We start from the raw sequence: 12,865 nt of genomic DNA, 5'->3' as shown, positions 1-12,865 counted from the left end.
TGTGTGTGTTTCTGGCTTTTTCAGGCAGGTCAGATAGTTCTGGGTACGAACTGAATTCTGATTAGTTTAACTCTCCTAGTGCTGTCCTGAAAAATGGTGTTTTACCCATTACTGTAAGGATGACTCTTAAGATGCAGAAAGGAATTGCTAGAATTCCTGGAATTAACAAGAGCAGACATTGTACTGGTTCCTAGCGCCTGATGTGTGTGTGGACAGTGGGGCGGCGGCAGCTCCATGGAGGTTAAGTGATGAGATTGAATGGAGGCTGACCATGTTAAAGGTGGTGTCTTCCCAAATTTTTAAAGAAAATAGTTCTGCCCCAAGGGATGTGCCCAACTAGTTCCATTAAGTAAGCATTTTCTTTGTTTTATTTACGTAAGCCAAACTTCATTCCATTCCATTGTTTCTGAAATGTTTTCACTTGTTTTCCCTATGCGTTATAACATGGAATAAAGTTAAGAACTACTCCACTGTGTGACTGATTTAATACGCTATAAACACGAAGTTCAGAATCCTTAAAACTGTATCCCATTCTGATTTCTCAGATGTGTGTGTGTTGAGCCTTCTAACCCTGGCAATGAAACTCTGAAGATGTGGGAGGAACACAATGTGACAGCCCGCGACATTCCCTGGGGGAACCTCACCGTGTCTGTGAGTATAAATGAAGCGAAGGCTGGTGCCAACAATTAACCTCGTTCTTGAGCTTTTTCTGAGTAAAACGAAGTGAAAGTCACTCAGCTGTGTCCAACTCTTTGCGACCCCATGGACTATACAGGCCAGAATACTGGAGTGGGTAGCCATTCTCTTCTCCAGGGGATCTTCCGAACCCAGGGATCGAACCCAGGTCTCCCACAGTGCAGGCGGAGTCTTTTTACCAGCCAAGCCACCAGGGAAGCCCAAGAATACCGGAGTGGGTAGCCTATCTGTTCTCCAGGGGCTTTTCCCGGCCCAGGAATTGAACTGAGGTCTCTTGCATTGCAGGTGGATTCTTTACCAGCTGAGCTACATGGGAAGCCCCTTTCTGAGTAAACCTATGTTTTCTTCTTGATTGATGGATATCGTTTTCAGAATATAGTGTTGTGTTGTCTAACCAAATAGGAATTACCACATTTTTTTTATCATGTTCTGAAATGTAAAAGCTGAAAAAAAACTGAAACTGAGATCAAGGGAAGAGAGGTCAAGAGGGACTGTATTTGGCTTCCAGGACACTGAAAAAAGAGTGAAACTGTAGTCGCTCAATTGTATTGACTACTGTAGCCCTCCATGCCCCTCTGTCCATGGAATTCGCCAGGCAAGACACTGGAGTGGGTAGCCATTCCTTTCTCCAGGGGACCTTCCTGACCCAGGGATCGAACCTGGGTCTCCTCTATCGCAGGCAGATTCTTTAACATCTGAAGCACCAGGGAAGCCCTCCAAGATATTATTTATTAGAAAGTTATGAGTATGCTTTCGGGTTTCTAGATCCTCTTGGATCCATGCGCTCATCAGCCTGTGGTTGCTGGTTGCAGGTCCCAAAGTTAACAGTTCAGCAGCTGGGACCCGCCTGTCCTGCCTTCTGTTGTTCAGCCTCTCTGGGACCCGCCTGTTCTGATCAGGGGTGCTCAGACTGAACCTGTTTACCTGGTGGAGACTAGTCTGACTTGAGCACTGAGAGAAAGAAAAGGAAAAAAAGAGTAGAAATGTGTAATGAGCACCTGCTGGGTACTGAAGACTGTTACACACATATTTTTGTATTTTGTTGGGAATTATTGTCCTAGCTCTAGAGTAGCTGTTTTGGTCACTTCCCAGGTTGGGATTTAGAAATAAAGGTGTCCAGTGACGCTAGCAGTATCAGTGAAAACCCACCATCCCCTGAGCTGCTCTGGTGCTTTTTATATCACGTAAGCATTTGTAGGTCATCCCTTTCTCTCTTGGGGTGATAGTTAGCTCCTGAATATAGAGTTGGAGGGATTTCATCTGCAGTGTTATCCCACTGATCACTTACATCTGTGCTGTGCAGTGCAGTAGTCACGGGCCACATGTGTCTGTATTTAACTGCACACTAAATAAAATTAAAAGTTGCGTTTCTTGGCTGCACTAGACGTGCTCATGTCATGTGACTGACTGCTGGCCAACTGTTTGGGCAGTATAGATTTATGACACCTTATCAACACGGATGGTTCTGGGACAGTGTGGAGACAAAACACTGTGTCCGTAAGTCACCAGCCTAGAATAGTACTGTACTGCTATATATTGAAAAAATAACTGCTGTTCTGAAAGAAGTAGAGTTAATAGAGGTGTTCAAATGAAAGTGATTTGTTAAAAAAAAAAAAAAAGAAAGAAAAACTCTTCATGTTGAATAGGATGTCCTAATGTTTCAGATTGCTTATATGTATGGTCTGTTCAGTGTGTTTTTTTGATCCCTAATGTTAAGTTAGGGCCATGTTAAGTTTCTTTGTATAGCTGTAGCTTTTATTTCTATGATCCGTGTTGTAAACTGTAGGATTACTAATGTTAGCACATAGAAATTGAGAATAATGGATTCTCAATTTGGCTGTTGAGAATCCATTATTAATGGATTCTCCTTTGGCTGTTTTTCTTTCAGTAAACCTGATTTATGCTTTGAAAATGAATCTCATTAGAATATAAGTAAGGAGAAAAGGACTCCAGTTGTTTTTGTTAATTTCTGGTTGTCTTTCAGTTATTCTTTTCCCTCAAAAGGAAAATCAAGTCAATATGTTTCTATAATTGTGCTATATTATTGATTACATTATTGATTTTATTAAAGGAAATATTTCGGTGGTTCACTTTACTGTTTTAATCTCACCTTTAGAAAAGTCAGAAAAAAAGTCAAAAAAGCCAAACACAGTTTTTACTATGTTGAATTTAGTACTATAGTTGAGTTGAATTTAGTACTATAGCCATCTCTTATTCAGCATTGTAAAGGCAGAGTAGTAATTTTCTGACTTTTGATTTTATTTTAAGCAACTTGTTCAAAAGTAATGGAAAGATAGTAAAATTGTTGACCAAAGAGGCAAACAAAATATCTGGGAATTAATACTCAATATATAAACCTTTCACTAAAGGAAATAAAGAGTTTAAGGAAGGGAGTGTATGATGTACTAACTTGACAAGATACATTATTTCCTTTCAGTGATTTCTAAGATGCGCAGATTTGTCAAACCATTACCTCTCTGAACTCAAGATGTGTTTTAAAACTGATTGTGTTTTAACGTTGTCTTGATGTGTTTTTCTAAGTGAAACAGAATAATGGCGTGTCTTTTGATAAGTAGCATCTTAGAGGCAGAGAAGTTCCTCATTAATTTATTGGATATCTGAGAACCCCCTTTACCCCTTCCTTTCTGTTTTCACCCCTTTCTTCAGGAATGTAAAATCTACCATGGTACATTTGTAGGATCAGCGTGTGGTCTCCATGGACCTTATATTCCAGATGTGCTCTTCTGGTCTGTCATCTTATTTTTCACAACATTTTTTCTGTCTTCATTCCTCAAGCAATTTAAGACCAAGCGCTATTTTCCTACCAAGGTAATTGGGGTTTAATTTTGGAGTTCTTGTAATTCTCATGTTTTTAAACAGTAAGCTATTGTTTGAGGTTAGTAGTTTTATGTCAAGCAGCTATAAGGAAGTTATTCCTAGTGAAAAGTGTAGAGAACAGACATGTGGACGGAGGGCGGAAGAGGAAGGTGGGACGAACTGAGAGCAGCATTGACATACCCACTATCATATGTAAAGCAGAGAGCTAGTGAGAAGCCCCAGTGTACCCCAGGGAGCTCGGCTCAGAGCTCTGTGATGGCCTGGAGGGGCTGGGTGGGCAGGAGGTGCAAGGGGGGTGGCATATGTTATACATGTAGTTACTTCATTTCATTGTACAGCAAAAACTAACATTGTAAAGCAATCATATTCGAATAAAGTTTTAAAGGTGTGTATTTCCTATCTGAGCTAACAATAGAAAGACAATGGCATCAAGGGGCATGATAGGTTAGTTGTGAAATGTGTTTCTTATCTTTTGTAAAAAATATTAGTTATAAATGTGTTTCACTGATGCATCATCACTAATTAAAAAACTCATTCACACTTTCTAGTGGCACATTTAGTCTGTAAAAGATATGCATTATTTAGAAAGGACAGTATTTCTGTGTCTATACTAACGTAACCCCTTTAACATAGGTGCGCTCGACAATCAGTGACTTTGCTGTATTTCTCACCATAGTAATAATGGTTGTAATTGACTACCTTGTAGGAGTTCCATCTCCTAAACTTCATGTTCCTGAAAAATTCGAGGTAAGGATTAAAACACTTGGCTGTTTGTTACTGGGAAATACCAAACTACTTTAAAGTAAGATACTGCCTGCTAGTTAGTAATTTTTAAAATATGCACATTCTCTGTGAAGAGCTAATGCTTTGAAAGGAAAGATTATGTATACCTCTCACAGATATAAACAATGACAAGATGAACAGAGACAAGTGAACATATTTAGGAAATAAACAAGAAGGTATCAAATCTAGTCCCTCACAGAGAGTAAGTAGAAATATTCATAGTGAGGAGATCAGAGTCATTTAAAATTTTTGACCCTGCTGTCATAGCTGAGTTCATGATACACTCTCCAGGTGAAAGAAACATTCTTTATTCCTTTGTGAAGAAGTAACTCAAACTTGAATTTATAAGAGTAGCAAGGCGATCCTAATTAAAATTTCTAGAAGAGTGATTGATATATCTGACAGTAATTGGAAAGTGTCTTGTAACATTTTTCATCAGAATCAAGAAAGAATTTTTTTTTCCACAAGAAAAGTGATGCTTAGTCTGAGGAACCACAAACTTTTTGGTTTCATTAAAACTACAGATCTTTTGTATTGTTGTTCAGTCACTCACTCATATCTGCCCCTTTGCCAACCCCATGGCCTGCATAATGCAACATCTGATAATTATTTTCCTTTCTAAGTTGGAGATGGTAGCTTTTGAATAGTTTCTGGAAATTTTTAATCATCAAGTATTTGTGTCAGTGCCTGTATTTACATTTAACAAATTATATGACTTTGAGAAGCAGAAAATTTAAAGGAGATTAGAAATAAGGACTATAATGAAAATAAATTTAGTCTGTTTTCTCTCTGACAGGGATTAAAAAATAGAATCATTTTTAAAACCTGTGTCCTCCAAAGTAGAGTACATCATGGAAAATGATCCTCAAATTATATGGATCTACTCATATTTTATCTAAAAATAAGAAACATTAAGCTTTATAATATTTATGATATGAATTTCACCATGAAGATAATTGTTAGTAATGTAATGCATAAATAAATATAGAATCATTTGGGTAAATAAATGTCTTTTTCCTGCTAAGAGTATATAACTTAAAAAGTTTGGAGACTTTTGTTTAAAAGCATAGATATTGAGCCACTAAAGCTTTTAAGCCATTAGAGATGACTATATCTAAGTCATTCTATGTTTACCGAGTCTTACAAATTGACAAAACTGTAAATTATATTAATGTAATTTCCTGTAATCCTGGTCCCATTTCCTTATTCTGGTTCCAAATATATCTTTGTTACTCATTTGTCTAGCTTTGAAGTAGCAAACTGATTTCAATGGTTACTAAATACACTTGGGGAAATAAACAGTTAAGAATATATGCATTATATAGATAAAACATTTTTATCCACGTGCAGTACTGAATGTGAGGCATTATCATGTGTATCTGTGTGGGGAAATGATAATATTTAAATTTGAAAGTAGCTAATTTCCCTTTTATATTGACAAAAAAATAGGCTTAATATAAAGGCTAAGTAATAGGAACATGCTTAAATTTCAGTATATCCAATACCCTCCAAGAATGCTAGATTCTTAGGAGCTTTAAAAATGTTTCATTTAAAGCAGATTATGTTACAGCATTGAAATATATTAGTATCTGATGAAGTGTCAGGTTTGTGTCAGTCCCTGCTTTGGAAGAATAGTAGGCCAAGGCCCAGTGCGGCCTGAGTACTGACGCTGTCACGATGGCTAGTCTATAGGGTCTACAAGGCGGTTTATTGATAGTTTTCAGAGTTGACCTAGTCGGTAGTCTGACTTCACTTTATATGGAGTGGATAGGCGTGTGTTGAAATGAAACTGCTTCGCTTACCTATCACTGCATAACAAATCTCCTAAAACATCATATCCTGAAACAACAGTTCTTTTTTGTTCATAAATCTGTGACGTTGGCCCTAGGCTGAGGTGGGGGTGGTCTGGTCCGCTGGTGTGGGATCTTTGGGTGCCTGCCATCTTTACTACCTTGGTGGGGGCATGTCTGGGAGCTCAGCGCAGAGGCTGAATGAAGGGACTGGTAGTTGCCTCCTACCCCTGTCTCATCGTACTGTGTCTCATCTCAAGAAAGCTTATCCAGGCTTACTCAGAGCTTAACCCCAGGGCTCCAGGAGGCCAGAAGAGCAGCAGCAAGGTCCTTCCAGGCCAAGACACAGGAATCACAGGGTCGCCGTGGCCTTGTTCCCAGGTCCAAGGGGAGGACGTAGATGCTACCTCCGGATGGAGAGAGTGGCTCAGTCACGTGCACAGAGACCTGCTTCGGGGACAAGAAAATCCCCACGAGCGTCTCTGCAGATAATTCACAACAGGTTCCAGGGTTCAGTCCAGTTCTTTCCAACCCCTTGGCATTTCTTGGGGGTAGACACAGTCTGTACTGTTAGAAGGAAACTTTTCTTTCTTCCTTTGAATTTTTCAATGTTTTAACAGCCTACTGATAAAAATAGGGGCTGGATCATAAGCCCGCTGGGAGAGAACCCTTGGTGGACCTTGTTAATCGCGGCCATTCCAGCTCTGCTATGCACCATTCTCATCTTCATGGATCAGCAGATCACGGCGGTGATCATCAACAGAAAAGAGCACAAGTTGAAGGTAATTTTCAGAGTGTGTCCGAGAGTATTCTTTGAGTTGGAGCTGGTGAACATTAGCTTCTTCTCTCTTTATGAGTAGCGCAGAATTGGAACCTGAGAGAGCAGTATATGCTGACAGATCTCCGTGTTGGCTTCCCTTTTCAGAAAGGAGCTGGCTACCACCTTGACCTGCTTGTGGTTGGTGTCATGCTGGGAGTGTGCTCTGTCATGGGACTTCCATGGTTTGTGGCTGCAACGGTGTTGTCAATAAGTCATGTCAACAGCCTAAAAGTGGAATCTGAATGCTCTGCTCCTGGGGAGCAACCCAAGTTTTTGGGCATTCGTGAACAGCGGGTGACAGGGCTAATGATTTTTATTCTAATGGGCCTGTCTGTGTTCATGACTTCAGTACTAAAGGTAAAATCTCTTTGTTACAATGTCTTAAAAATCTTTTTTTTGGTCATAAAATTTATACTTGGTGGTATGAAAATGAAACATTAAAATATCTAAAATAGTTTCATTTCCTAGAGTTTACTTGGAAAATAAATATTTTGGAATGGTGGTTGCTATGGTAGGTATCAGGGTTAGATTGTATCCTTTTGAAAAATAATGTGAAAGGGTACTATTAAAGACTGCAGAGTTTTGGAAGAAGTTTATCTGTGGCTTAGTTATGATCTAAAAGAAGAATATACCTAGAGAATTTTATAAGTATATTAGAGGAAGTAATATTGAAAGGTAGATGAAACAGTAATTTAACTGAAATGTGAAAAGTAATACTGCTATTAATTGAATGAATACATTCTTCCTGATGATCTAAATGAGATATAAGTAGTAGCCCTCATATCTTTTAGTCACATCTGAGGTTTACTATACATATTCTACTGAATCTGGTAATTTAACAAGAAACAGTCATAGCAAACCTAGCTAAGTATCTAATCTGGTATTTTCTGTTAATCATGAAAGAGCTCACTTCCATTGTTTTTTTGTTTGTAAACTATAAAATACAAATGTGGAGCATTGTATGCATGTGTGTTACGTGGTAACTAAAAAAGTTGTTAGTACTAGAATTCTTTGGCCTCCTTTTGTGCAGCCAACTAATTGGCCAAATATTTGTTGAGTACTTTCTGTACTGTTAGTTACTGAGGGAACGACAACAAACAGGACAGTGTCTGCTCGGAAGACTGGCAGTCTGGTTGGTGAAACAGATAGACAGATGGGCAGTTGCTTCCTGGCGGTGAGTGTCGTGTTAGAGCCGGAGGCTGGAGAAACATGCGGTGCCGTCCTGTGTGGACGCTGCCCCCTACTGGCCAGGGTTGCCCTTTACACGGGTTTTCAGTAGTTTCAAACATTTTAAAGTATTAACTGCGTATTATAGGCAGAAAAATTCAAGTAGAATATCAAGAAAGCTCTCAAAGGAAAAGCTTGTTTTCTCTCACTTTCCAAAAGCAACTTTCTAGAAGTAAACTTTTTACTCCTTTGTTTTTTAAGATACTTTGTTAGTCAGTGCCATTACATTTCTGCATACTTTTATAATGTTATTTCTAAGTTTATTATCTTTAGTGAAATAGAGTAGTGATTCTCGCTGCCTGAGACAGTGACTCTTAAAGGCTCGCCCAAGGACCTCTGTGTGGGGCCTGCAGGAGCCCCGCTCGCCCAGGTGTGCGCCTCTGCGAGGCGGGGTTGTCCTCACGGCCTTTGGGCAGAACCGCGTAAGCGGTACGCCGAGCTAGATAGAGGCGGGAGAGAGGGGTCTTCTGTTAGCCGCCCCCTGAAGAGATTTACAGGGACACACAGCAATGCTGCTCTTCTCACTTAATCTTACGTTCTTTGGAAATTACAGCTTTCCAGTAAAAGTATACTGTTTATATTACCTTGTAAGGCGTTTATTATTTTGAAATGAATTAAGAATAGCTATTTAAAATTTTTCTTTTCATTTCTAATGTGGGTGAGTATCTATTTCCCATACACCTACCTGCTTATCTATTTGTATATCTCTCTAAGTATAGAATCCACATAAGCAAAAATATTTGGGAGGAGGGTCCTCCGTACTTGTTAGGAGTGAAAAGGGGTCTTTAGACCAAAAAGCTTGAGAGCCTCTGTCCTGAGGTTATATCTTTCATGAGGATTTACCCCCCACATTCCCTTCTCCCTTTCATCACTTGTTTTTTGGTTGGCTACATTTTATTATTGTAAAGGTTACCCACATTTACACTCTCTTTGCTTCTTTGGTAAGTTAAATTAGAGAAATGTAATTTCTATACATTCTATACACGTCCCCTCTGGGGACGTGTAATCAGTATTATGATGATATAAAAATACTCGCCGAGGACTAAGCGTGAGATCAGGCTGTGTGGAGGCAGAAACACACCTCATTTCCCAAGCTCCTACTGTTTTAGAATAATAGCCCGATAAATTTTCTTAATATCTGTTAACTTCTCTTTTTAAAAAAGTACATGTACGTGTTCCACTTTTTCTTGTATTGCTAAATGAATTTTTTTATATTGCTAAAAGGATTCCTTGAGTAGTTTTTGCATGTATGGTACCATAATTAGTGAACTTTCAGAGTTCTCGCATGGTGCAAATTACTCTCACATTTGTTTAATAGATGGGTATTCATTTCAAGGTTCAAATGTATTTTTCTTTGAGTCTTAAAGTTGTTGTTGATCAAAGATCAGTGGTTCTGATAAGAGATGTGATATCTATTTGGTGTTTGTATCTTCACAAGCATTTTTTTTTTCCATTCTCGAAGCTACCAAAATGTCCTTTTTTTTGCTCATGGTGTTTTGCGATTTCACCATCATACTTAGGTAGATAGATAGGTACTTTTTAATTTACCCTGCTTGCCTCGCTGTGCATCCTTTTACTCTGGAAACTTGAGCCTTGACTGTGGGAATATTCTTCAGCTGTTTATTTCCTCTTCTGTTTTCTCTTAGATGTTTCTTCACTTTCAAGTAGACAGATGTTAGATCTCCTGGATACATTGTTACATTCCTCTTCTCTACTCTCACTGTTAAAGTTTCCCCTATTTTCCTTATCATTTTAATGATCTCTCTAGTTTTGTCAAAATCAGTATTCTAAAATTCTTTTAAATTATTTTGATAATTATATCTTTAATTTTTTTCATTCTGGTTATTCATTTTTTCCTAGCGTTCTACAGTTGCTTTATGGATTAGATATTTTCTTGGGATTCCCTGAGGGTACTGATGAAACTTTTGACGTGTTTTCTTCTCTTCCGCTGTCCTTAGTTAAGCACGTACAAGGTTGTTTAGTAGGGAGTGAGTGTGATTCTCTGCTGGCCGGCGGTTAGGTCTCCTTTCCTCAGAGGTCTCTCCCTGGGTGAGTGTCAGTGTGGTGTTTGCGTCAGTTTTGCGTCCTTCCTGGGGAAGACCTGGGCATGGGCTCCTAGGCAGTTTGGGATCCCACTTCCTGCTGAAGTAATGAGAACATTCGTTTGGGGAGTGGTGTTTATTTATTATACACTTTCAGTAAATGGTGCTGCTTATCAGTCACTGTAGGGGTAGGACAGTGATAATCACGGCTAACACTTTCTGAGTGGTTTAATATGTACCTTGTGCTTTTCTGAGTATTCTATGAGTTTGAAGTTTTTTAACCTTCAAGACAATCTGCCTCCAACTAATAAAAAAATTTAAAACCTCCAACTAATAAAAAAAATTTAAAAAAATTTAAAAAAAAAAAAAAAAAAAAGACAATCTGATGCAGAAGCTGAAACAAAGAGAGGTTAAGTCTCAGTAAGAGGTTAAAAGGGCTTTTAAGCCAAATAGTCTGATTGTGGTGCCTGTACTCTTAACCATGGAACATAGTCCCTTCTTAGAAGAGAGCATGTAGAAGACGATTCTTCAAGAAGGTTATTGTATACTAGCGCTTTTCTTGTTTATAGAAAAGTTCAGTGTCATCGCTGAAGTGGATGTGATCACCATTATCACAAGTGTCATCACTGACTGAGTGTGAAGCTCAGTCATGTGTGACTCTTTGTGACCCCATGGACTGTAGTCCTCCAGGCTCCTCTGTCCATGGAATTCTCCAGGCAAGAAGACTGGAGTGGGTTACCATTTCGTCCTCCCGGGGATCTTCCTGACCCAGGGATTGAACACCCATCTCCTGTGTCTCTTGCAGTGCAGGCAGATTCTTTACCAGTGAGCCATCGGGAACCCCCTGTCATCACTGAAAGATCTTTTAAGTCTATCTCATAGGAACTCACAGTGTTTTTATGTATCTTTGATGTGAAATTGCTTTAGTTGCATGAGTTCTAATTGTGGTCATTTTACTTCCAGTTCATTCCAATGCCTGTTCTTTATGGCGTTTTCCTTTATATGGGAGTTTCCTCATTAAAAGGAATCCAGGCAAGTCGTAAGCATTTAATGATTTTGTAGAAAAGCTTAAAACATTTTACATTTGCAAAGATTGTTTTTGTGATGTATTCTCAGCTCTGATATTTTGGGCACAGATTAACTATTGGCTTCAAATCCACATTTTCTAAATAATTATTGTTGTACATTTTTTCCCCTGAAAGTGACATCATGACCTGTGTCCTTACATGTTTTAATTGAAGCTAATGAAAAGTAACTATCAGTGAAGGCTAATATAGTAAGAAGGGGGGATTAAAAGGATTGGAATGAAAAAAAAAAAAAAAAGGATTGGAATGGGGAAAAAAGGGCTATCCCTGGCATCTTGGAACAGCAGTTTCAGTTGCTAAAAAGGAAATGCAGATATTAGTTTTCTATAACCATGGCAACACCTGCCATTTGTGTGGGGCAGTACAGTTCATGGAGCCTAGTACTAGGCGATTTTCTGTTATCCTCAAAACAACCTTGGGAAGCAGGAAAGGAAGAAGTGCTGATTTTGTAAATTGTGGAGCAGAAATAGCCTCACTGAAGCTTTCTAACTGAGCAGCGGGGCGCAGGTTAGACGCCAGCCTCTTCCCCGCCCCGTGTTGTCTCACTGCGGCGTTCCGTGCGCAGGCTGGGAGAGCGCGTTGGGATCTGTGAGGATCCGGCCCTCGTGTAGGACGTGCAGCTGCCCAGGCGGCGCTGGCACTGCTCCCGGCCGCAGACGGCGTGTGGTCCCAGCTGCCAGCTCCGGGGCACCGGGCGTCTCAGACGCAGCAGCCTTACTTGCTCATACAGTCCAGGGTCTGCCTTCCTGTGGTCAAGAGCCGATCTCATTAACTCACTTAATTGTTTTGCAACAGTTTTGTGAGGTGTATAGGGCTGCTCTTATTCCCAGTTTATAAATGAGGAAGTTAAAGCTCAAAGAGACCCAGGAAACAGCTCATGGTTTCTGTTTCATTTGGTGAAAACTTGGTGATTGTTACCTCAGGTTATTTTCATAAAAATTGGGCATATTAGATCTAGAAAGAACTTTAGGAGATTGTTACTATTATTTTACATATTAGAAAAAGAAGTCAAAGAGATTAGATGAGTTGTGTGTTTTTCCATAGATAAATTTGTGGAACTAGTTTAATTCCCCAATTTAAAACATGTTGACTTGAGTTTCTGATTCATGAATCACATTCGTTCAAGTGGTTGCCTTGATTTTTTTCTCTTGGATGAAGATGTTGTCAACTGAAACACTCCTGTGTTATCGGGACATATTAGCACCAGGGAAGTTACCCTGAAGTAGATAGAGTTTCTTTTCCTAAGTAGCAGAAATGCCATTTTTGTAAAAAACGTTCTCCTGTTCTGTTTTCCACTTGATACCCAGTTCTTTGACCGTATTAAGCTGTTTGGCATGCCGGCCAAGCACCAGCCCGACCTGATCTACCTGCGTTACGTGCCGCTCTGGAAGGTGCACGTCTTCACCGTCGTCCAGCTCACCTGCCTGGTCCTCCTGTGGGTGATAAAAGCCTCCGCTGCTGCAGTCGTTTTCCCCATGATGGTGAGTCTTTTTTTCAGACTTTATTACTAATTATTAATATAACGTCTTTGTGTGTTGATAGCAGTTGTCTTATTAACATTTATAATTAACTTTGAGCAAAGGA

At 39.4% G+C, this 12,865-nt stretch overlaps 1 protein-coding gene across 9 annotated transcripts in view; it reads left to right on the top strand.

The window, feature by feature from the left end:
• Positions 1–12,865, top strand: part of SLC4A7 (solute carrier family 4 member 7) — a 111,469-nt gene that overhangs the window by 79,749 nt on the left and 18,855 nt on the right. For all 9 annotated transcript variants that reach the window (XM_043887056.1, XM_043887054.1, XM_043887052.1 and 6 more), the window contains 7 exons: positions 546–651; positions 3,364–3,525; positions 4,168–4,281; positions 6,728–6,889; positions 7,033–7,284; positions 11,160–11,228; positions 12,589–12,762. In XM_043887056.1, the coding sequence (XP_043742991.1) occupies positions 546–651; positions 3,364–3,525; positions 4,168–4,281; positions 6,728–6,889; positions 7,033–7,284; positions 11,160–11,228; positions 12,589–12,762 (1,039 nt within the window). The remainder of the gene's footprint in view (positions 1–545; positions 652–3,363; positions 3,526–4,167; positions 4,282–6,727; positions 6,890–7,032; positions 7,285–11,159; positions 11,229–12,588; positions 12,763–12,865) is intronic.

The sequence above is a fragment of the Cervus elaphus genome, chromosome 24, assembly GCF_910594005.1.
Source record: "Cervus elaphus chromosome 24, mCerEla1.1, whole genome shotgun sequence".
In the NCBI taxonomy this organism is placed as follows: domain Eukaryota; kingdom Metazoa; phylum Chordata; class Mammalia; order Artiodactyla; family Cervidae; genus Cervus; species Cervus elaphus.
The sequence above is the reverse complement of the archived record's forward strand: the minus strand, read 5'-3'. Positions and strand labels throughout refer to the sequence as shown.